Source organism: Magnolia sinica, chromosome 19 (genome assembly GCF_029962835.1).
Source record: "Magnolia sinica isolate HGM2019 chromosome 19, MsV1, whole genome shotgun sequence".
Taxonomy (NCBI): Eukaryota; Viridiplantae; Streptophyta; class Magnoliopsida; order Magnoliales; family Magnoliaceae; genus Magnolia; species Magnolia sinica.
In genome coordinates, this window is record NC_080591.1 from 14207967 (window position 1) to 14235161 (window position 27195).

Below are 27195 nucleotides of genomic sequence, written 5' to 3' on the forward strand. Positions count from 1 at the left end.
GTTAGGCTTGGGCTCCCATCATTTTAGGCCGACCTGACCTGGCCTAGCCCGACCACTTGATATTTACGGCTAGGCAACCAATCTATCTTGAATGTAGACCACTTGCTTCATTCTTTAAAAATCTCTATTTTCTGTGCATGCGTGACCCGCTTAACCTACATGCAGATTGAGAAAATTCAAGTGGACAATATTAACCTTTTGATTTGTGGCCTGCAAGAAAGACGGTTAAGAAGAGAGATAAAACAGTAGTCCGCATTCAATTGAATAAGGTCCCAAAATTTTCCTTAGAGATCCACTCTTGAGAGATTTTTGGAGCATGTTCCATCCACTACGGAATTCAACAGACCAACGGTGTGGATTTCAAAACCATGGGTCCCACCTGTCCAAATTAAAAACTCTAGTATACACGGTCGAAGATGCAGGCCACTAATCCTACAATTCGGCTCACACACACAGAGGGCCAAATACATCTTCTGGGGAGTCAACTGATGCTCAGCAGACTGTGATGTTCCAAGTACCGGGACCAACCATAGAGGTCATTACTGGAAAATCAGACGGATTTTATGATCCTAGCCAATAATTTATGCATAGTTGTTTGTTGAATATGGAACATTGACAATTTCCATCTTAACCATCCGTTAGATGTTGCCCGATCAGCCGTTTAGATAATCATATCAATGTAACTGTTTGTTGATCGACCAACATCAATTTGAAGGGGGATTTTAGTAGGCTAGACAACAAACCTACCATATATCGTTGTACCATATATTGCTGTAATTAAGGGCTGTAATTAGGGGATATAGATGTTGTTGTTATGCTGCAATTAAGGGTTGTAATTAGGGGATATAGATGTTGCTGTTATGCTGTAATTAAGGTCTGTAATTAGGGGATATAGATGTTGTAATTAGGGGATATAGATGTTGCTGTTATGCTGTAATTAAGGGCTGTAATTAGGGGATATAGATGTTGTAATTAGGGGATATAGATGCTGCTGTAATTAGGAGATATTATGCTGTAATTAGGGGATATAGATGTTGCTGTTATGCTGTAATTAAGGGTTGTAATTAGGGGATATAGATGCTGCTGTTATGCTATAATTAAGGGTTGTAATTAGGGGATATAGATGTTGTTGTTATGCTGTAATTAAGGGTTGTAATTAGGGGATATAGATGCTGTTGTTATGCTGTAATTAAGGACTATAATTAGGGGATATAGATGTTGCTGTTATGCTGTAATTAAGGGTTGTAATTAGGGGATATAGAGGTTGCTGTTATGTTGTAATTAAGGGATATATTGTAAGTAGGGAAAATGATTTCTATATAAGAAAAGGACCACTCGATTGAGGGTCATTGAGCAAATCTGACAATAGGTATTGCCGAGCTGGAGATACGGATAATATTGAGGATATTATCTTAATATCGGGGATACTTTGAACAATGGGCACATGTGGTAGCATGTAAGCCATGCCACCATCCTTCTTGAACTTTGAAACACCTCTTCCAGATTCACTACCTTGTTACTGAACATTATGTCATTTCTTTCTTTCTTTCCAAATCATTTATGATCCTCCTAGCAAAGATTTATATCCAAAGAGCTTGCCCTCTTTCACCATGCCTTCACCAATTCCAAGATCCCACAAACCCAGGATTAACTTGGGCATCACCCACCCCAACCAACAAAGGTAAAAGAAAATCGCCACCACACATCCATCATTAAAGTTTGGTGAATAAAAAGATGATCCCAATTTCCACCTCCCAAAGACAAAATGCATCATTAGTAATTGTTAGAAATATCACATATGGTCCATGGGCTTTAATACTCCTGTGATGTACCATATTTTTATTAAGTTTTGTTTAGGGTTAACATAACATAAGATGATAAGAAAGAGATGTTAAGCTCTCTTTTCCTTCTCTTTCTTCTTCCTACTATTCCTTTTCTTTTCTTATATCATGGATTAAATAATAATTATTACATGTTCCCTTCTAAAATGATTCACAGTAAGAACCTTACCTTATCAACCAACCACCCAAAAGCAATCACCCTGGGGGTCCCTTTAACCATTTCACAAGAAAGAAGGATGGTTTCATTTCTTAATCCTCCATCTTTAGTGGTAGAAGATTAGCCGATGGATCATCCTCTGATTCCATTAGGAAGGGAGGGTAGTAACTGTCTCCATCTTTAGCTTTACCATCTAATGTTCCTATTTGGTTGGCTATGATGTATAGAATGACACAGCCGCCAATAGACCCTAAGATCGTCTGTAGGAATTGCACTTGTGTAGTTTCAAACAGGTCGATATGGATGTTCATGCCCATTATGCCTGCCACAACAATGGCCATGCTCGTTATCAAGGTGGCTGTACTGAGCATCACTCCCATCTGCAGCAGCTGATTCTGTTTGTCATCCAACATTATGTTTATATAATCCTCGGTGTCGTCCACATACTCCCGCAGCTTCATTAAAAGAGAGAAGGAAATGTGAATAGTAGTAATCACAGTCATGCAATCAAATAAGAGAAATAACTAAATACACCATGTTGATGATTCATTGGGCCACATGCTCGTTCATCTGGACCATCCAATGTATAGTTCTTCTCATTGATAAGGCTTTGTCCAAAATGTACACCCATTAGAAGCCAGTATACTTCTGAATGTTGATTCGACAGTTGATGATGTGGTATTTGGGTTTATGGTCCATTCAAGAGGCAGTCCATCCATTGGATGTTCCAGATTCAATATAGATTGTCCCTTTGAGGAATAATAACACAATCTACAGCACTGTGACTGTGCCCCACAATTACCGACGGTTTTTTTTTTTTTTTTGCATGTGTTCATTAATCCAGACCATTCAATCTATGTTTACCTCCTGAAAGGGCCAACTACAAACATGACATCAAGACAACGATCCTACTTATCATATGCATGGAAATTTAATCATGGACAGTTAGAAAAACCAATACTATACGTATATTAAATGATACCAGGAATAGAACAGATGATGAAAAAGACTTCTAGGATGGAATGCATGGCTTAGATGGTAGTTCTGGGATGGCATGCTGGAGTAGCATATTGAAGAGGAATTATAGATTCCTGATGCATAGGAAAGTTTACAGTGTCCTGATCTGCAAATCTCTGCAAGTGGGGCCCATGGTTTAACATTTCAAGTTATTGATCTGATGGGCCTCCATTTGAATGTGGATGCCCCTTGATTAGCAGATTACAAATAGCTAAGAAACAACACAGCAACAATTAGGAGAGAAAGGGCCAAATAATAGTGGCTAGGATCCTCCAATATGGAATATTTTTGGGTATCCCCACCCATTGTGAGACACATCAGGTAAATAGTCTAAAATCTGAACCACCAAATCATGGACCCTACTAGTATGGGTATGTGTCCTGATGCAACAGCGCATGATAATTCATAAATTGACAGTATAAAAGATACAACGTCAGTTAAAGTTTATCATTCTATTCTATCATCAAGCATTCAACAGAAGGCGTTTATCATTCTATTCTATCATCAAGCATTCAACAGAAGGCACCTTGTGTAGCAATTTTCCTATATTTGGACTACATTACATAGTTCAAAAGCTTGAAAACTCGATATCAAGCCGGGTCGAGTAGATTCGAAGACTTGACCGAGTCTTTATTTGACTCGATAAAATTAATTAAGTGATGTTTAAGTAATAACGAGTATTTAAAACAGGGGCAAGCATTTAAATGAGCAAACCAAACAGATTCACAATGTTGCGGTGTTGGTAGAGCATGGTTTGACACTCACCTGAGGTTGTGGGCTTGATCTCCATGCCTTTGACTTTTTTCCTATTATTAGAATGATATTCTGGCTGCCGAGTGACTCGGCCAAGTCATGCCGTGTGGAATTGAGTCAGTCAAGTTTTTGAGCTGACTCAATGAGTCATATTGAGACTCGACTGAGTCAGGGTAGTCAAGAAGTTTCCATTAAACTCAGCTCGAAATCTGGCCGAGTTGAGTTGACCCACGGAGTTTTAGAACTATGCTACATTCCCATTCTTCAGAAGTGAGACACTCCTTTGATGTTGCTATCCCATCATTGGAGAAAGGTCGGAGAAAGGTTTGAAGGCATGGGATTTTGGACCAATAATAAGCATTCGTCCAAAATCTTTGATCGTTCAAGATGTTACAGGAATGATATATTAACCATTTTATGCATAAATACTCAAGGTGCCATATGTTACAGGACTGATGGTGTTCTTGCCTCCACTTAACTGTTAGCATCTCATGCCTATGTTCTATTCACCAAAAAACATGCTGGTTTTTAAGAGAACAAACCAACAGGACAAATTTGGATGTGTATGGGTTACCTTAGCATCTGAAAGCTAGAAAGAAAAGTCCCACTCTCTGCAAAGTTCCACACCATTGCTTGGAAAATCATCAAAGAATGGTGAGGTGTAGGGTGGCTCTAATGGCGTTGGTTGTGATGGAGAAGGGGTAGCAGAGAGGGGTGGCTGTGGTGCAGTAGGGAAGCAAAAAGAAATGGCCTGTCTTGGTTTTTAATTTTCCTTTGTTTTCTAATAACAAGGGTATTTTTGGTCAATTAAGTGTTTGGATGATGTTAGCTTTCCTCTTATCACCACACGCTACATAATTTTTGTCATTATACTTTCAACAATAGTATAGTATAAATTCCTTTATTTTCATGACTTTGCACATGCATATGCATGTAATTTCTTATGTGTAGAAGTATATGCATGCATGTAATTTCTTATGTGTAGAGGCTATATACATATGTAGGTGATGGTATCTGCACATAAAGATTTATGTGTTGCATGTGTATTTGCATACGCAAGTGCATCTAAACATGTATGCATTTGAAAACTTGTTCACACATAATCTGTGTGCAGGTCCAAAAACTGTCTAACACTCTAAACACAGCTTAGCTAGGATGTAGACATGCATATTTATATATGGAGGGTCCATCTAAGCCAGATTAGCTATCGAAACTAGAACAAAGTTCAGAACGTGGTTGGTGCTTGCCCGCCCCCCCCCCCTTTTTTGAAACGATGAAAATTTTATTGAGAAAGGCCAAAAATACAAAGAAACGAAAAATACAAATAAAATTACAACTCAAGCCATAAAACAAGGAACCGATCTACGCTTAAAATATTAGAACCATTCATCCATTCCATAACAAACAATTTCACCCTATTGAAAATTTCTAAAAAGCACCACTTTCTATTCCTGAAACAACAGTTATTTCTTTCCAACCAGATACAACATAACCCAGCTAGAAACAAAGATGCCATATACACTTTCCAATCTTCCCTTTGCCCCCTCCATGCCAAGCTAAGAAAAATTGTTTGATGGAAAAAGGGATCACCTTATCCACCCCAAACAGTAAAAATAACTTGATCCAAATATGAAAGGCAAAAGCACAATGGATGAAGATCTGATTAACCAATTCCTCATTCTTGTAACACATGAGATACATATTCGGAATTTTCATATGCTGCTTTCGCAAATTATTGACTGTAAGAAACTTATTTCTTCCCACGAACGAAGCCAAAACTGCCACCTTTAAATGAGCACACCAGCCATAAGCTGTGTGAGAAGCAAACCCCTCACCATTTCCATCATCAAACATCGAATAAAAGAATTTTACCAAAAATACTCTGACTTTTCTTTTAACCACAACATTGAATTTGATTCTTCAATAGAAGGACAGACCTCTAAAAGAAATTCTAGTAAGCTGATAAAATCTTCCACCTCAACATCACACAAATTTCTTCTACAAGGAGGAGCCCAAATTAAATCTGCACCGATTACAGAAAAAGAATGATCAACTGTGATATTTTTCTCAACCGAAATATGAGCCAACCAAGGAAACACTTGACTCAATTTCTGGTTTCCAACCCAAACATCCTCCCAAAATCTTATCTTCTTGCCATTCCTAAAGTAAAACCCACCCCCTCCCAAACCTTGTTTTTCAAAGACATCACCAACCTCCAAAGGAAAGAAGCCCTATACAATGAAGACAACTTTGTACATCTACGCCCACCCTTAACCCCATATTTTTTAGCCATCACTTCTCTCCAAAAACTCCCTTCCTCAGCCCCAAACCTCCAAGACCATTTACCTAATAATGCCGCATTCATAACCTCCATACTCAAACCTACACCCCCCTTATCGAATGGCTTGTGAACTTCATCCCACCTCACAAGATGGAATTTATGACTTGCAGCATCTGCCCATTCCACAAAAAATCTCGCCTTAATTTTTCTAACTTGGCAATAACTGATTTGGACATTTGAAAGTAAGCATAAAATAATATGGAAGATTAGACAGCTGACTTGATTAAAGTTAATCTACCACCCAACGAGAGATACCTACCCTTTCAAGATGACAATTTTCTTTCAAATCTCTCAATCACTCGATCCCATAGGTGTTTGGCCGGCTTCCCAATAAATAAGGGAAGGCCAAGGTAAGAAGAAGGAAAAGAACCACACACCACCCCGCCCAACTGAAAACAGACACATAGTCAGCAACCTCTTCTTTAGAAAGCCCCACCCCCCCAAAGCTCACTTTTTTTAATATTGACTTTAAGACCCAAGGCTACCTCAAAACATGAAATGATCATCCGAAAGTAGTCAACTTTCCGCTCATCCACCTTACAAAGTAACAAGGTATCATTTGCATACTAAAGGTGAGAAATCTAAAAGTTTGAATTATCAACCCGAAAACCATTCATCAAGCTCACTGTCACACCTTGCTCAATCATCCTACCAAGCACCTCCATAACTACAACAAATAAGTATGGGGATAATGGATCCCCCTGCCACAATCCTCTGGAAGCTGCAAAAAAAAAAAAAAAAAAACTTCAGAGAACCATTAACCAAAACCGAATATTTTTTCGATCTAACACAAGTTTATATCCAAAACCTCCATTTCTCTCTGCAACCCAGCTGGCCCAACATATAACCGAGAAAATCCCAATCTACATGATCATATGCCTCAATATCTAGCTTACAAATAACTCCTTTCTTACTTTTCCCATTGCGAGATTCGATAAACTCATGAGCAATTAAAGCTTTATCCACTATCTATCTTCCTTCCACAAAAGCCCCTTGAGATTTAGAAATCACTTCACTAAGAACTGCACTAAATTTGGAAGCCAATGCTAGGGAAAGAAAAAGCAATAGGATAACCATCCGGATGTGGAGGCTTATCTCTACCCAACTCTGAGACTGCCCTCTTAATTTCCTCCTCAAAGAAAGTCTTTCCAAGCCATTCCACTAACGAACTTGAAAAAGAGGTGAACAGAAGGTAATCAAGCTTAGGTCTTACCCATTCTTCCCTCTTAAGAAGTGCTTTATAGAAGTAAACAATTGTTGAACAAACTTTATCCTCACGTTCAATTCTCTCCCCTTCCACCATTAAATTTTTTATTTTATTTGTTCTGGCTCACGCACTTGCAATGGCATGGAAAAACTTTGTATTCCTATCTCTATTTTAACCAAAGAGTCCACGAATGCTCTCACTTTCCTCCTCTCTTATCCCAGCATTATACTTTGGCCTATACAACTCCCTCCAAGCCCTCTCTTCTTCTAAAAGCTCCCCCTCCTCTTCTTTGATATCAATAGCCTGAATGTTATGTAAAAATTTCAAAGTCTCTTCTTTGTGATGATATCACACTTCTTTTCTCCAAATGTTAATGTTACCTTTCAAAAGCTTTAATTTCTGAAACAGTGAAAAGCCTACAAGACCTTCAACTGAAAAAGAAGACCATCACTCCTTGATTTTCTCAATAAAACCTTCCATCTCAAGCCAAGCAAGTTCAAATATGAACAGACAAGGGGCCCAATACTCTTCCGCCTCAAGAAAAATTGGACAATGATCTGACATAGGCCTCGACAATCCTTTTTGATGAATAAGTAGATATTTCTCTAGCAAATCCGAAGATACCAAAAATCTATCCAACTTGGATTTAATAGCACTTGCCCATTTGACCACATAAATTTGACTTCTCCCATTGAAAAATCAACCATATCATCATTGGCAATCCAATCCAAGAAATCTTTCATGCTCTTAGCCACCCTACTCACATTAGTCTCTTCATATGAGAATCTCACAACATTGAAATCTGCTCCCACACATCAAGGCGAGGGCCACTTATTATGGTATACATTCAGTTCCTCCCAAAATGCAGATCTACCTCGCAGACTGCTCAGTCCATACACTGCTGAAAAGGACCATTAAAAACCTGAAGATATCTCACAAAAAAGAACAGAGATTGAAAACTGCCCAATCCAAATGTCCACTTTCAACCATCTTTCCCTTAACGAATGAAATGATTTAATGTTGATGATAAGATAGGGAAAAAATGATATAATGATTTATGAGTGAGGATCAATAAATGATAAATGAAAACAATAACCAGATGTCATTTCTGAACCTCCATCGGTAAGTCTACAATTCTGTCACAAAGTAGCATGATCAATGAGCTCAACATGCATTTTCAGATTATGGCAGCCTTGTACCCACCACCAAATGTGCAACATGGAACAGTAGTGCTACATCCCATCCATTCATCACATGGGTGGAAAACATGCAGATGATTGGACACAAAATCATGTTGGTCAATTCAGCATGTGAGCCTGAGTCACAATGATAAAAACAAGTGGACAAAGTAGAAAAACATGGCCAAATCTTTTTACCCATATATTTGTTTAATAAACCGTGACTCACCAGATAAGTGAAGTGGCCTTCTTTTGGTGCTTGGAGACTACCCAGTGGAACAAAACTGTTGGATGGACATCAATATGCGATGATGGTACATCAACAATGTTTGTAGCATCAGTATCGTTACATGTATTGTTGGCTGGGGATATGGAAACATTTATCGATATCGCCAATATTATTGTTGATACCTAGAAATGCATCAGCGCCTAAGGGAAACATTGGGGAAGCACGAGGAAATGGTCGAATTTCTCAATTGAACTTCAGGAGATGCTAAAATACACATATTTGCATATTTAGGAATCCAAAAAAAAAAAAAAAAGATACATACATAATAAATTTCTCTTAAATAGGGGTCTAAAAGCATGGAACGCTGACTTCGGGAGACATTAGAGAAACATGGGGGAAATGGTGGAAATTTTCAACGATACTTCAAGAGATGCCAAAATGTACATATTTGCATAATTAAGAATCAAATAATAATGAAAAATATGCAAATTTGCATATTTGGGAATCAAATAACAAGTTTCCCTTCAATGGAGCCTAAAAACATGTATCGATGACTCAAGGAAAAATTGGGGAAACATAGGGAAAATGATGGATCCATCCATCCACGCATGCACATACATACAAACACATGCATGATCCATCCATCCATGCATGCGTGCGTGCATACACACATACACACAAACACAGGTGCGCGCACACACACACATCCATCCATCAATCCATGCATATCATAGAACCATGCATCTATAAATAAAAAAAATTGAAATGAAAATTTTTTAATAAATAGATTTTTGGTGATATTGATACATTGGCAATATTATTGAAATATTGTCAATACATTGGTGATACAAGCCATACTTGGAATTTACACAGCCAAAAATATTGGTGATATAAGCGACACCTGGAATTTACATAATAAAAAAATATTGGAGATACATTGATGCAGGACCGATGCATGAACTAAGTAACATATGAGATCAAATAACTAAATTAATATATTTAACAAAAAAACCACAAACATCACTATATTCATCACAAATATCATGAAAATCAAAAGAAAATCATGCATAATCCTGACCTAAGCTACCAACATCGTAACACAAGATCATTAAATAAAAAGAAACTAAGATCTAATGGTTGTAGAGACATCCAATTAGCATAGGGTATAGACTATTTCAAAATAACAAACGTAATACAACCTAGGGTGAAAATTAGGGTTTTGGTAATTTTGAAAAGTAAGAAAATTGAAAATTTTAGGTTTAGGGTTAGGGTTTGGATTGTGGATGGGTTTGGGAGAAGAAGATCTGTGATTGGGAGAATGAAGAACCTGAAGAAAATATATGAATGGGGAAGAAAAAAGAAGATGGTGTGGGGATAGATGGAGACCTCGCACCTCTGTTGATAAAGATTAGTCTCGCACCAATCTTCCTTCAAAGTCGCATGGAAGTATCTTCAAATCCATGAATATGGGAGAAGAAAGCAAGAGTCTCTCTCTCTCTCTCTCTCTCTCTCTCTCTCTCTCTCTCTCTCTTAAATCACGAAATTCCATGAGAGAGAGGTCACACCCCCCCCTCTTTTTATAGATCCAAGAAACTTCAAAAATTACAAAAATCCCCGCCTTGTGAATTTTAACGAAAATAGCCCTAATCTAAATAAAATCAACTAAAACACTCATAATATGTCCAAATATAAAATAATCAAAAACCAAATCCAAAAATATGATGAAGCCTAAAACTAATGTGGACAATCAACGATCAATAGCCCGATCATGTGATTCATGTGATCCAATGGCCTGATCGTCGCGTCCCACTGATCCAACGGTCTGGATCACTCCATAAAGCATCCCATGTGCATCTTCCCAATGTGGGGTCTTCCAGATGCTCGCACATGCACATGGGGTCTTCAGCACGATCACAGGTACTCGCCTAGCCACAGGAAAATTAGCACGGCCCGCCTCCTCTGATACGTACGTAAGGGTGTACGTGACGTGATGTCATCATCATACATTGTCCCTTTTTTTTAAAACGATGATAAATTCATTGAAAAATGCCACAACCAAATAATACAAAGACTGAAAACTAAAACAAAAAATTACAACTCTGCCTATTTATCCGGAAACTGCTTAACAACCTTTAATGCATACACCCATTCCTTGATATGAGATTTCGCCTTTTAGAAAACATCTAAAGCATTCCTTTTGTCAAATTCTAAAGCAATGGTCATTCCTTTCTAACCAGATGAACCAAATACCCGCTACTAGACTTATTCACCAAACATGTTTCCCAACCTTTCCTTTTCATCCACCATGCTATGCTAAAAATAAACAATCAATAGAGCTTGGAATCACCCAATCTACACCGAAAGATTTAAAGAAACAATCCAACAAACTTTTTGTAAATAAACAATGCAGGAAAAGATGGTTCGCCGATTTCGCATCTTGATAACACATGACACAAGCATTCAGAAGGATTAACTTCCTTTTTTGAAGGTTATCAACTATTAAAACCTTCTTGCTTCCCACTAACCAAGCAAACACCGCCACCTTTGGAGGAGCACCATATCGCCAAATGAAAGCCGTCGGACTAGGTTCATCAAATATATTAACTCCACTTAAGACCCTTATAGTAGGACTTCACTGAAATTTTTTCTAATTTTTCATATAACCATTTCAAGGAATGCTTTTCTGAGGAAGATAGTTGCACTTTTGACAACAACTGAAGCAACCCAATTATCTCTTCATCCTCGAAATTCCTTCTACATGGCGGAGCCCAAAGGACTTGCTCCTATTTGATGGAAAAGCACTTGTCCATAGAAGCCACCCTCTAAAGCTAACCTCACTAAGCGTGGAAAATTTTAGATCAACTTATGTTCCCCCACCCAAATGTCCTCCCAAAACCCAACAGATTTCCCATCCCCTAAATGGAATCCTACCCCTTCCCATACATTGCTTTTCATCGATGCCACAACTCTCCAAAGATATGATGACCTATACAATGAGGATGACCTTGTCCACCTACCCTTTTCATCTACCCCATGTTTCCTTCATGTCACTTCTCTCCAAAATGAACGCTCATCCGCTCCGAACCTCCAAACTCATTACCCTAACAAGACCAAATTCACGACCTCGAGACTCCTTAACCCTGCTCCCCCTTGATCCCACACTTTGTAAACTTCCTCCCACTTCATAAGATGAAATTTGTGATTGTCTTCCACCCCCTTCCATAAGAAATCCCGCTCGACACCAACTTTGGACATTTAAATAACAACATATAATAAACCAAAAGGTTACACATTGCCACCTGAATTAGAGTTAACCTTCCACCCAAAGATAAGTAGCTACGCCTCCATTAGGACAATTTACTTTCAAATCTCTCCACCACTTTATCCCATAAATGTTTCGTGGGTTTACCAATACATAAAGGAAGACCAAGGTACGTGGTAGGAAGAGCTTCCTCCCTACATTTGAAAATTCTCGCAAAGGATTCCACTTTCTCCTTAGAGATACCCACCCCCAATAGTTCTCTTTTGCTGATATTTACCTTCAAACCCAATACCGCTTCAAAGCATACAATGATTGATCCATCCACTTCAAAAAATAATAATGTATCATCAGCAAACTGTAAGTGTGTAACCTGAATATCCAAATTATCCATCCTGAATCCATTAACCAAGTTGACCTTGGCTCCTCTTTCTATCATTCCACTAAGGGCCTCCATTATCAATATGAACAAATATGGGGATATAAGATCCCCCTGCCTTCGTGATACATTGGCAATACTTGGCAATATATTGCCGAAACCTGGAATTTTTCATACTACTAGTGTTATATGTGTTAGTAGGATAGACAACAAACCTACCATATATTGTTGTACCATATATTGCTGTAATTAAGGGTTGTAATTAGGGGATATAAATGCTGCTGTTATGATGTAATTAAGGGCTATAATTAGGGGATATAGATGCTGTAATTAGGGGATATAAATGCTGTTGTTATGCTGTAATTAAAGGCTGTAATTAGAGGATATAGATGATGTAATTAGGGGATATAGATGCTGCTGTAATTAGGAGATATAGATGCTGCTGTTATGCTATAATTAAGGGCTGTAATTAGGGGATATAGATGATGTAATTAGGGGATATAGATGCTGTTGTAATTAGGAGATATTATGCTATAATTAGGGGATATACATGCTGCTGTTATGCTGTAATTAAGGGCTGTAATTAGGGGATATAGATGCTGCTGTTATGCTGTAATTAGGGGATATAGATGTTGTTGTTATGCTGTAATTAAGGCCTGTAATTAGGGGATATAGAGGTTGCTATTATGCTGTAATTAAGGGATATATTGTAAGTAGGGAAAATGATTTCTATATAAGAAAAGGACCACTCGATTGAGGGTCATTGAGCAAATCTGACATGGTATCAAAGCCACTCTCTGCAACCTTGTCTTTGGTCCAATCTTCGTGGTTTTAGGCTCTGGTTTTCTAGTTTCTTGGGTCCAAGTTTTGGTTTGCAGTTTTTTTGGTGCATTTCGAGAGATTCTAGTTATGGCTAACAACTCCAACTCAGAAGTCTTTCAAACTCGGTTTACAGGGAAGAATTATGCTGTCTGGGAGTTTCAGTTTCAGCTTTTTGTCATGGGAAAGGAGTTGTGGGGTCATGTTGATGGGAGTGATCCAGTGCCTACCGATCCTACGACGTTAGTTCAATGGAAGGTGAAAGATGCTCGCGTGATGACTTGGATTCTTGGGTCTATTGATCCACTGTTTATACTCAATTTAAGGCCGCACAAGACGGCTAAATCGATGTGGGAGTACTTGAAAAAGGTTTATCATCACGATCATTCCGCCTGGCGATTTCAGTTGGAAACTGATCTTGCTTCCTATTCCCAAGGTACACTCTCTGTTCAGGAATATTTCTGTGGTTTTCAAAATCTTTGGGCTGAGTTTTCCGACATTGTGCATGCCGACGTGTCGACCGAGTCCCTCTCTATTGTTCAAGCAGTTCATGAAGTTAGCAAAAGAGACCAGTTTTTAATGAAACTAAGGCCAGAATTCGAGTCTATTCACTCCAACCTGATGCACAGGGATCCTTCACCATCTCTTGACGTGTGTTTTGGAGCACTTCTTCGAGAGGAACAACGTCTTCTTACTCAATCTTTGTTTCCACAAGAGAATGTTGTCGCATACGCTGCTCAAGGCAAAGGGAGGGTTCGAGACATGCGTACAGTTCAGTGCTACAGTTGTAAAGATTATGAGCATATTGCTGCCCATTGTGCTAAAAAGTTCTGCAACTACTATAAACAGAAGGGGCACATCATCAAAGAATGCCCAACACGTCCTCAAAACCGACCCGTGAATACTTATCATGCTACTACTACTGGCCACACTTCAGATGGGGTAATCAACACTCAAAATCTCACTCCAGTGTCATCTTCCACTGCTGCTACACCTGCCCTTACACCAGAAATGGTGCAGCAAATAATTGTATCGGCATTTTCCGCTTTAGGGCTGCAAGGTAAGGGTACTATACGTACTATACCCTCTCAATCTTGGCTTGTTGACTCTGCTGCATCCAATCACATGACCAGTTCTCCTAATATGCTTAGCAATGTTCGTAAGTACACTGGTTCTTATAATATTCAAGTTGCTAATGGCCATCGTTTACCGATTACTGGGGTTGGTGATATCACACCATCACTTACTAATATTTTTGTATCACCTGGGCTTTCTACGAGTCTTATCTCGGTTGGACAATTAGTGGATGATAATTACAATGTTCAGTTTTCTCGTGATGGTTGTCATGTGCAGGATCCGGGGTTGGGGAGGACAATAGCGAAGGGGCCTAAAGTTGGGAGACTGTTTCCATTCCTACTATCATTTCTTTAGCTTGTACTACTATTTCCAATAATTGTGAAGTATGGCACAAACGTTTAGGCCATCCAAACAATGTTGTTTTATCTCATTTGCTGAATTCTGGTTCGTTGGGAAAAAAAGATTCTTCTTTGCTTCATGCTTTGTCTTTTGATTGTTCTACATGTAAAATCGGAAAAAGTAAGATTCTTCCATTCCCTTCTTCCGGGAGTAGGGCAAAGAATTGCTTTGACCTTGTTCATAATGATGTATAAGGCATTACTCCTGTCATTTCTCATGCTCATTATAAATATTTTGTGACATTTATAGATGACCATAGTCGGCATACTTGGGAATATTTTCTGCGCTATAAGTCTGAAGTCTTTGTTGTTTTCAAATCGTTTCTAGCATATGTTGAGAATCAATTTACCACTAGCATTAAGACTTTACGATCTGATTCTGATGGAGAATATATGTCTCATGAATTTATTGAGTTTCTTTGTCACAAAGGAATTGTTTCTCACCGCTCGTGTCCTTATACGCCTCAACAGAATGGCGTGGCTGAACACAAAAATCGACATTTGTTAGATGTTGCTAGGACCTTGTCACTTGCATCTTCTGTTCCTCCTAAATTTTGGGTTGAAGCTTTAGCTACAGCAGTATACTTGACTAATAGGTTGCCTTCTAAAGTGCTAAATTTCGACTCTCCATTCTATCATCTGCATAAACAACACCCTAGCTTTCTTGACTTACACACTTTTGGCTGTCTGTTTTGTGCATCTACCTCCGCATCAACATCACAAACTCTCTGCGCAATCTGTGAAATGTGTCTTTATGGGATATAACTTATCTCAAAAAGGATTTGTGTGCTATGATGCTTCTTCCAATAAATTTCATATATCTCGTAATGTCGTTTTCTTTGAGCATCAATATTTCTTTCCTAGTTCTATTACATCATCTCCTGCAGTTTCTGTTCTTCCTCACTTTGATGATTTGATGTGCCCTCCTGAACGCTTCAAGCCTGGTTTTGTGTATAAACGTCGTCGACCAACTCTACCCCTTCCTGAGTCTGATCTGCCACCTGATCCCGTTTTGCACCCTCCTCGACGATCTGGCCGTACTTCTCATCAACCGGATAGGTATGGTTTCCCTCATACCTCCTTCACGGCTACCTTATCAACTGTATCGATTCCTAATTCCTACTCACAAGCTGATAAACATGAGTGTTGGAGAAATGCTATGTAGGAAGAACTTTGAGCTCTTCAAGAAAATCAGACTTGAGACATGGTCCCTTGTCCTTCTCATGTCAAGCTAATTGGGTGTAAGTGGATTTTTTCTGTGAAACTTCGACCTGATGGGTCTGTGGACCGTTATAAGGCTCGTTTGGTTACCCTTGGTAACCGCCAGGAGTATGGGGTTGACTATGAGGAGACCTTTACTCCTGTCACTAAAATGACAACTGTGCGTACTATTATTGCCATTGCAGCCTCTCAGGGATGGTCCCTTTGCCAGATGGATGTGAAGAACACATTTCTTCACGGTGATTTACAGGAAGATGTTTACATGACACCTCCTCCTGGCCTCTGCTCGTCATCAACGTCAAATGTGTGTAAGCTGAAACGCTCTCTGTATGGTTTGAAACAGGCTCCCCGGGCTTGGTTTGATAAGTTCCGAGCTACCTTCGATTTTCTTTCATCCAAAGCCAGTATGATTCTTCGTTATTTCTTCGAACGACTTCTGTTGGTATCATTCTTCTTCTAGTTTATGTCGACGACATTGTCATCACTGGGACTGATTCTGCCCTCATTGATCAACTCAAGTAAAATCTTCATGATTCATTCCATATGAAGGATCTTGGTCCTCTCCGGTATTTCCTCGGTTTGGAGGTTCAGTCCGATTCCTCTGGGGTTTTCCTGCATCAGCATAAATACACGGAGGACTTGATTTCCTTTTCTAGTTGACAGGACTCCTCTTCAGTGGATACCCCTTTGGAAGTGAATGTCAAGTATCGACGTGAGGAGGGGGATCTCCTTCCTGATCCCATGGTGTTTCGACAGTTAGTTGGTAGTCTCAATTATCTCACTATTACACGACCTGACATCTCCTTTGCTGTCCAGCCAGTCAGTCAATTTCTACAATCTCCTCGCCACCTTCATCTTGCTGCAGTCCGCCAAATTATTCGATATCTCCGGGGTTTCTCTCACCGTGGCTTGTTCTTCTCTACTGGTAGTCTGGTACTCCTCTTCGCCTTGTGGCTTTTAGTGATGCTGATTGGGCAGGATGTCCTGATACTCGCCGGTCTGTCACCGGGTGGTGTATGTTTCTTGTTGATTCACTTATCTCTTGGAAGTGTAAGAAACAGGATTGTGTTTCCAAATCTTCGACCGAGTCCGAGTACCGTGCCATGTCGGCAGCCTGCTCAGAGATTATGTGGCTCCTTGACTTACTTGCTAAAATAGGTTTTCCTCAGTCTACTCTCACTCCTCTTCATGCTGATAATACGAGTGCTATTCAGATCGCTACCAATCCCGTCTATCACGAGCATACCAAACATATTGAGGTGGACTGTCATTCTATACGGGAAGCTATTGATACTCGGGTTATCTCTCTTCCACATGTCTCAAGCGATCTTCAGATAGCGGACGTCTTCACCAAAGCTATGACACGACTACGTCATCAATTTCTTGTTGGCAAATTGATGCTTCTTGATCGACCAGCATCAATTTGAGGGGGGATGTTAGTAGGATAGACAACAAACCTACCATATATTGTTGTACCATATATTGTTGTAATTAAGGGCTGTAATTAGGGGATATTGATGCTGCTGTTATGCTGTAATTAAGGGCTATAATTAGGGGATATAGATGCTGCTGTTATGCTGTAATTAAGTGCTGTAATTAGGGGATATGGTGTTGTAATTAGGGGATATAGATGCTGCTGTTATGCTGTAATTAAGTGCTGTAATTAGGGGATATAGATGTTGTAATTAGGGGATATAGATGCTGCTGTAATTAGGGGATATTATGCTGTAATTAGGGGATATAGATGCTGCTGTTATGCTGTAATTAAGGGCTGTATTTAGGAGATATAGATGCTGCTGTTATGCTATAATTAAGGGTTGTAATTAGGGGATATAGATGTTGTTGTTATGTTGTAATTAAGGGTTGTAATTAGGGGATATAGATGCTGTTGTTATGCTGTAATTAAGGGCTGTAATTAGGGGATATAGATGTTGCTGTTATGCTGTAATTAAGGGTTGTAATTAGGGGATATAGAGGTTGCTGTTATGCTGCAATTAAGGGATATATTGTAAGTAGGGAAAATGATTTCTATATAAGAAAAGGACCACTCGATTGAGGGTCATTGAGCAAATCTGACAATAGGTATTGCCGAGCTGGAGATACGGATAATATTGAGGATATTATCTTAATATCGGGGATACTTTGAACAATGGGCACATGTGGTAGCATGTAAGCCATGCCACCATCCTTCTTGAACTTTGAAACACCTCTTCCAGATTCACTACCTTGTTACTGAACATTATGTCATTTCTTTCTTTCTTTCCAAATCATTTATGATCCTCCTAGCAAAGATTTATATCCAAAGAGCTTGCCCTCTTTCACCATGCCTTCACCAATTCCAAGATCCCACAAACCCAGGATTAACTTGGGCATCACCCACCCCAACCAACAAAGGTAAAAGAAAATCGCCACCACACATCCATCATTAAAGTTTGGTGAATAAAAAGATGATCCCAATTTCCACCTCCCAAAGACAAAATGCATCATTAGTAATTGTTAGAAATATCACATATGGTCCATGGGCTTTAATACTCCTGTGATGTACCATATTTTTATTAAGTTTTGTTTAGGGTTAACATAACATAAGATGATAAGAAAGAGATGTTAAGCTCTCTTTTCCTTCTCTTTCTTCTTCCTACTATTCCTTTTCTTTTCTTATATCATGGATTAAATAATAATTATTACATGTTCCCTTCTAAAATGATTCACAGTAAGAACCTTACCTTATCAACCAACCACCCAAAAGCAATCACCCTGGGGGTCCCTTTAACCATTTCACAAGAAAGAAGGATGGTTTCATTTCTTAATCCTCCATCTTTAGTGGTAGAAGATTAGCCGATGGATCATCCTCTGATTCCATTAGGAAGGGAGGGTAGTAACTGTCTCCATCTTTAGCTTTACCATCTAATGTTCCTATTTGGTGTTGTCCATCCAATTTGTTGCCTATTAGTTCTCTCACAAAGAGGTTGGCTTGCATTGCCCCATTCTTTTCGTCTTACTATGTTATTGACGACATAAGAACCAGGAAGCATATTGGCAGCGGTCATGAAGACAACACTTGTTGAAGACTGAAAAGGCTCGTCTACTTTTGTTCATGAGTCGTCTAATGTCAATGAGGATGAACATCTATAACATACTCTTTCGTGTTATTCCCTTTCGCTTCAGTTCCTTTTTCTAAACAAATTTGTTAGAGATTTGAATTCTCAATATGAAAAATGTTAGTTTTTTTTACACGTTATAAGGATTTTTTTATTTTTATTTTTTGTTGTTTCCAATAAAATAGAGCTCTAGTTGTTTCTCTCTTATCCACTCTGATGTGTGGGACCTTCACCAAAATATTATCTCTTTTATTGATGATTGCTCACATTTTACTAGATATCTTATGAAAAGAGAGATGAAATTCCATCCATTAAGAAAATGTTTGGTATAGACTTAATTTTGGGTAAAAATAAAGGTTGTTAGGTCCGAGAATGCTCATTAGCATCTACCTTGTGATCTACACAGATACCATCTAGAAAATAGTATAAAATCACAAACTCATGTCTTTATACCCCTCGACAAAATGGGATGGCTAAGAGAAATAACCATCATCTTTTAGAGGTTATTAGGTATATCATCTCAGATATGAATCTTTTTAAAAAAAATATCTCAAGTATGGAATCTCCTAAAATATATTGGGATGAAGCAATACTCACTACTACATGTAGAAATAGGATGCCCACTCCAATTCTTGATGTCAATTTCCCATTGGAAGTTTTAAAACCGAAGTTGGTATTATTTTCTCTTCCTTCAAAGGTGTATGAATGTGTTTGTTTTGTGCATGTGCTTGGAGTAACTCAAAACAAGCTAGGTCCTCAAGTCACAAAGCCAACTCTAAAAAGGTTGTAAGTGTTATTGTTGTGACAGTCAAGTTGCCATTCACATTGCTAATAGTCAATCTTCCATGAGAGAAACAAGCATATTGAAGTAGATTGTCACTTTGTCGAATAGAAAGCAACAACATAATTGTTGGTTTGTTCCTTCTATTCGCTTCATTCTCTCATTCCATTGATTTAAATAATAATTATCACGTCTTCTTAGATGATTCATAGTAAGAACCTTACCTTACCAATCAACTACCAAAAGGCAATCACCCCGGGGTTTCCTTGTATGACCAAATTTATGACATCAGAGCTACATTCCATTCATTCATTCCTTGTTGAAATGATGCATAAAAGGATACACCAAAAATATTCCCAATGCCCCATATCTCCACCTCCAATTGTCCTTACCAATTACCACTACATACCAGCTGCACCCTTGCAACTAGCGAAGGGCGAAAAGAGTCATCAATCCCATCGTCTCAAAGATTTGTCTAGAACTTCAGGATCCACACCAGCTAACATCTAGGAATGAATAACATTGTCCAACCTTCACTTCTTTCAGTGGCAATACCCTGCATGTACAATTTAAAAAATTCAAAATAAAATGGTCTTACCCAACACCAAGTATCCTCCCAGAATCTAACCTGGGAGCCATAGCCAATGGTATACACAACACCATTCACGAACAAGTTTTCCATCCTATACACCACTTTCCAAATCATGGAAGCCTACATTGAGATGTTGAAGCTATTTCATCATCACGAACACTTCAAAACATTCACTTTGTCTTTTTCTCTTCATAAAACTGAATGTTTGCAACTCAAATCACTTGCGCATCCAAGCAAGACATAAACATGAGTATTGAAGGATAGACAAATAATGGTAAGGAGATGCTTTGCTGAAAAATGAGCATTTGCATAGAATTAGGGAACAGGCCACAAATGACCAAAAGGAAGCATGCCGTACAGTTGATAATTTGCTTAAGGTGCCCTCTATTTGTGTAAAGTATGCTTCTAAAAGCATCTCTAGCTCCTCAATATTCGGCTTAAAACCATTCGAGCTTATATAGCTGCTTTTGGCCTTGCTCTTAGAGTCTTCATCCCTGATGTGCAACCAAAACGATAAAACACATTAAGAAAGAATCGAATCGGACTACAGGAAATATTGCAAGAAATATCTTCAATCAAATGGTAAAAGCATTTTCATTTTCCATTGATACTAAATATTCCAATTCATATAAAACACATATAAACATTTTGCAGACCTTAAATGCAGCCATATCTATTGGTTTTGTATAAGAATTAGCAATGCTTTTATATTTTTATGGCTATGTTGATCCTTTTGTGAAGGATTCTAGATCCATGCCATGCATCTCATGATTTTATTTATTAGAGAGGACGACTCTTTGCAAGGTGTGTCAAAAGATACCATCAATTAGATGGAACATAAGAATGATAATTAGGATACTACTAAGTGCTAACAATGTCACTCCCTTAGACTAGATAAAATGGTTAAATTAACAATGCAGAACAAAGTACAATAGTGAACTAGAGAGAAAAAGGATAAAATAGAAAAGTCATTAGCAGTTGTCTGTAATGTGTTGAGGACCTTTTTTTATTGGATTTTCATTTGTTACCGGATACCCAAGTGGTATTTCTATTCATCAGCCCTATTGGCATCTTCAAGATCCCTTTCTTTGAGAACATTCATAAGTACAAGACTTCACAATGCAAATAGTTCTTTAAATAAAGACTTACAAAATGATGACAACAGAAATGTATCTAGTCATAGAAGAGAGGCTGGGTTTTGCTTTTTGCACCAATAACTTTTGATCCCGGAGGAAGCCAATCCGAATGCCCCAAAAACTTACCGTTCTTATAGATCAGTACACATACTTCAATTATGGGGAGTTAGTGTTCGAAGTATCGGTATCACTGCAAGTTTCACTAGCCGGGGATACGAAAACAATATCGATTTCGCCAATAACCGGAAATGGAGGGAAACAATGGGGAAAACAGTAGAATTTTTCAATGAAACTTCAAGAGATGTTAAAATACACATATTTGCATATTTAGGAATCAAAAAATTATAAAAATAATGTATACATAATAAGTTTCCATTTAATGGGAGGCTAAAAGCCTATGTTGTCATAAGAAACCAATCCAACAATCCCATCTATCCATCCAACCATCCAAACATCCGTCAATATTTCAAAATATCACACATGATATTTTGCTGAGAAATCGTCGACAACTGGAAAGAAAACAAAAGATTTTGGTCTCAACATCACACACGTTGTGATAAAGATAACATCGTGATATGATCGATATTCTCATCAACAATTTGAACACTATACACAACCATGTGCCCATAAAAATTTGAAATGGAATTTTTTTTAATAAATAGATTTTTTTACGATATCGATACATTGACGATATTAACGAAATATCGTCAATACACTGGCGATACAAGCAACACTTGGAATTTACATAGTCAAAAATATTGGCGATATCAATAAATTAGTGATACAAGCGACACTTGGAATTTACGCAATCAAAAATCTTGGTGACACATAGCAATATATTGCCAATACCTGGAATTTCTAAGACTACCAGTGTTATCGATGTTGCTACCAGTGTTATCGGTATTTCTGAGCTAGAGATATGGATAATATTGTAGATATTTCGATAATATCGGGGATACTCCGAAGAGTCCGAACAATGGGGACGTAAGCTTCATGTTATGCGTCATTGGGAAAGTCTCCTCGCAATTCAAAGGGAATCATGAATTTCCTTTGCTTTCTCCCATGAGGATTTCTTAACTCCAAGATTTCATTTATTACGTCATACATTAAACAAATGATCCAATTGTTTTCAATTACGAGGAGTAAGTTTCATGTTATGCGTCATTGGGAAAGTTTCCTTGCCATTCGAAAAGAGCTAAGTTTCATGTTACGGGTCATTGGGAAAGTTTCCTTGCCATTCAAAAAGAGCTGTTGGTTTCTGCTTTTGGGTCCTAATAACTTTTGTTCCCCGAAACATCCAATCCGAAAGCCCCAAAGAAGTTACCATGCTTATAGATTAGTACACGTTTTTCAATATGGGGGAGTAAGTTTTCCTCACCATTCAAAATGACTCATGAAGTTCCTTTGCTTTCCCCCCACAAGGATTTCTAGACTCCAGGATTTCATTGATTCCATCATACATTAAACAAATGATCCAATTACTTTGATAGCTTAATAGGATTGTAAAATCTTAAGGATTGAGATTGTAAAATAGCAGAATTTTTATCATCTTTTTCACAAAATATAGAAAAAATTGAATAGTTTTCATAATTTCATAAAAAAGGAGGATGGGATCAAATAACTATCATCATAACTATTAGATCATGTAGAATATATAACTACAGAACATTTGTAACATTCTTTCAATAAAAATCAAGCGAAATGTTGTCGTTTCATTACTTCAAAGGTTCTGATAAAGTAAATTACCTAAGCGTTAAATTGAAAAACTTGACTGCAAAATAGAGAGTAACATTATCAAGAAAGTGAGATGATTGGAAGTCCAAAAGGATTTTCCAAAAAGTCTAAATTTTGAGGACTCAAAAAGAATTGCTTTTAAAAACTGTGCCAAATCATTAATTTAAAGTCTCATGCAGATATGCTATACAATTAACATATTTATTGACAACAACTTGATGACTTTAAAATAATGTTCCCCATGAAGCATAAAAGCCATCATTTTTCACAATCAAAGTCATGCAAATTCCTAATGAGGTTTAGAAGGGAAATTTTTTTTTTTTATAAGTTTCCATTATCATATGAAGAATCAAATAAACCTTTTGAGTTAAAAATCACATAATGGAATCCTTGAAAAACACACAACAAACAACAAGAAAACTTTGATTACGAGATGCATGTAAAAAATAAATTATACGTCTTTAAGTTGAAGTCAAATCCTAATTGCCATTACTACAATAGTTCCCATGACCACAGCCATTCAAAAAAGCATTCCAAATAATTCATAGATCAGGTCAGTGTCTCAACTAGTCAAGAAGTAAGAAACTATTAGAAAGCTCCACAATTTAAGGCTGAAGAGGAGATCCATCATTTAGTGTCTTATAAAGAGTTAAATAAAACAATTGCCCCTTCTTAGAAGATTCTCAAAGCCTCTACCAATTTAAAAACATAGATTCAAAGCCACACAAAATGTAAAAAATAAGAGTCAAGTTGATCGAAAATCATAGGATTTGAATTATAGAATTGTATGATTCATCTAAGAAGGGATTTAGTGTAGAATTCAAATAGTTTATCCTAAGATTTGACCTAAATCATAAATTGTAAATCATAGAATTTTGACATCCACGGATCCACCACATTGTTTGCATGGAAAAGATCTTTTATCAGTTGCATAAACAAACCCTTGTGATTTTACTTACCATAGCACATCTTATCATGTGGGTTGCTTTTATATTGTAGGTAAAAAGACATTAATGTACCTTTTCACGGTGCATACTTATGCCAGTGTTTCTCTTTGTATCCCTCAAAATTCTTGTTGAAGACATGTATGTTACATTGCATAGGATACTGTATTTTGCACACCCGAATAGTTTTTATCTAAAGCTGTGTTTGTAGATTGTAGTCGTTTTTTTGTTCTTTGACCTGTTGGACGTATAGGGAAATAGTTTATGCAATTCGTGGTTATTGTTCTATTCAATCACATAGTTAATAATTATAATTGGTGCTAGAGATGCAGGAATGGTATTTTGTCATCAGATCCTGCCTAGGTAGTTAGGCTCAAGTGCAGTGTTGGGGATGATAGTGTTGGCTTGCAAGTGGTGTTTGATAAACATGCATTAATGGGCTTCCTACTATTCATTGAGGCTGCCCTTTACACTTCTTATCCGATCGAGTTGTTTGTGTCTCAATGACAACTTGGGTGCCTGTGCTTATCACCTAATAAGAAAGAACCCAAGAGTCCGAGTAATAATCAGGTGGGCAGCCAACTTTAGAACTTTTGCCAATCTGCCATTTAAAAGTCAACCCCAAACTGCTAGGAGAAATACTAAGATGCTGATGTTCGATTGCATGAAAAGGAATGTTGCTGAGAGGTTTCCTTTCTGATGTTTAAATAAATTACTGAGGATCCAAATGCCCCCATAGAGTTCCAAAAGGAAGGTTTTTTCATAATATGTAAAACCTAGATATATATAGAAAAGGTCACACCCAAAGATGGTTCTATGATTTTGGTTTCCTAGAGTAATCAAACACAAGGTTTCTGAACTATAATATTGGTCAAGTGGTTTCCCTAAGCATCGTTCTCTCTCAAATTCCAAGAAGTCACTCATTTTCACTCATTTTGACGTAGTTGTAGCAACTAAGAGAGTAGTTTTTCTTCTTGATAAGTTGGCATACAGTGTGCAATGGCTTTGTTATTGCCAGGATAAGATATCCTCCTCTTTGGTTTAAAATGCTCCCAAGTTGGAGGTAGGGTTAATCATCTTAATTTAGTAGGAGACTTCCATCAATGTTGTTTCATGGGCAAAAAGGGTCTGATGTAAGAAAGTGGATTGATGAGTCCTTTGCACAAATCTTGTACTTCATAGTGTAGGTGGGTAGATAATAGGGAGAAGCAAAATCCCTAGCAAGCTTTTCCACTAACTACAGCATTGGGTGTTCCCAGCTTTGTATGTGGATTTCAGCCCTCCTTGTGAACCAAGATCATGTACTTCGTAATTGGCTTTTCTTGGATAAATTTCACAGCTTCTCTATGAAAGAAAATTTGAGGATATATCAACCTCTATATAGCTGGATTTTTTACCATCATGTCTAAAAAAAGTCAACTGCCACAGAGCATAATGACTCCTAAAAGTTTTAATATGTATAGTTCCATCATGGCCATGTAAAAACTAAAAACCAGGTCATGTGAAAGAGAAATCATTAATTGATGCATCTAGAATTTTTGTAGTGGATTGATGGGCAGCAAGAATGTTTCACAGAGCTCAATGAAGTTGAATATCCACACATGATACACAAATAATTGACTCACATTTCATCATCTATTTTAAATGCATCATCATCTACTTCATCCCTCCAGGAGGTCTCCTCATATTGCTGATGATCAAGCTTATCTGTCAAATACATCTCAGCCATATCCGTGTCATCATCCAACAAATGTTCAAGCTCATCTCTCACCTAGAAAAGATAATGATAGAACAAATAAGATTGGTGGCGTATAACTCAAAGTACCAAAAAGAGAAAGAAAATCCTGGAAACTAGTGACGTGGCATTAATAGGAAGCCAGTTAATAGAACTGATAGTTATTAACTGAGAAGCCAAATCCAGGTAAAAAATGAAAGCGTTAAGAAAAATAAGTGTTTGGTCCAGGGCGTTAAACATATGCTAAGAGCAGAATATTTGTACAATGACACAATTATGGTAAAATAAGTGTATATGGGTAGTATTTTGTAACAAGCACAGTGGTTGGGTACAACTAATTTTAGCATAGAATAATCAGGACAAAATTTGATAAGGTCAAGCTTGATGGGTAAGCATATATACCTTGTAGCTCTTGTGCAAAAAAAGGAAAATCTACCTATCCTTATCTTTCTGAATATTATCAGTGATCAAACCATGGTTTGATCAATCTATGATAGGGTTTGGAGATTTTCTTTTCCCTGTGTAAGTTGATAAAGGATTTAACAGAATTTGTTCTTAGAACTATCAGCATTCCAAGTTGAATATGGAGTTTCCCAACTTAGCAGCAATGCCAAAGCAAAAGTTATAAAATTATACAAAATAAGAGGCAAGGAACGGAGTTGAGATTTCAATAAACCAAAGCTATCATTGGTTTCACTTGTTAATCATGTGCTTCAAAATAGTTGACAAGACTCCACTAGTTCTTGGCTTATTGAAAATAAAAAACTACATTGGGCAAGAGTATCATATCCTTATTAAAAAAAAACAAATATCCAAAATCTGAACAACCTTTTCATTAATAAATTTACAAAGAAGATACAACTAACATATTCCAAGATTCCAACTAGCTTGTACAAATCGGTGACAAGATACAAGCCTAGGCACATTTGATTAGAGTGTAGGCGGCAAAGGACAAAAACCCATCTTCAGTAGAACCTACCCATATAGTCAAGGTTTACTTTTACAACTCTCCCATGCGGATAATTGTTATTTGAAAGAATAATTCGGAATGATTGGGGAGTGGACTAAATATCCTGGATTTCCCTTCCCTTTGAGAAAGGAGACATGGCAACATGAAAAGAAAACATAAAAGAATATGTACGAGCTACTAAATCTATACTACCATATAAAAGTAAATATAATTCAGTGTTTTAGAACTTTTGCACGCACAAAATACCGCTACTTGAATGACAAATACCCTATGAGTCCACGTACTAAATGTGCCTGACTTTACAATTTCATTTTTCCATGAGGCCAGCT

The 27195-nt window shown here is 37.6% G+C and overlaps 1 protein-coding gene across 2 annotated transcripts in view; it reads right to left on the reverse strand.

Moving 5' to 3' along the window:
- Positions 1 to 2272: 2272 nt before the first annotated feature.
- Positions 2273 to 27195, reverse strand: part of LOC131235470 (magnesium transporter MRS2-F-like) — a 43315-nt gene continuing 18392 nt past the window's right edge. The window contains exons 4-7 of one of the 2 annotated variants that reach the window (XM_058232655.1): positions 25787 to 25932; positions 20706 to 20841; positions 8724 to 8905; positions 2273 to 2453 (exon numbers count right to left, since the gene is read on the reverse strand). In XM_058232655.1, the coding sequence (XP_058088638.1) occupies positions 2417 to 2453; positions 8724 to 8905; positions 20706 to 20841; positions 25787 to 25932 (501 nt within the window). In that variant the 3' untranslated portion in view covers positions 2273 to 2416. The remainder of the gene's footprint in view (positions 2454 to 8723; positions 8906 to 20705; positions 20842 to 25786; positions 25933 to 27195) is intronic. The other variant, XM_058232656.1, reaches the window with a different exon arrangement.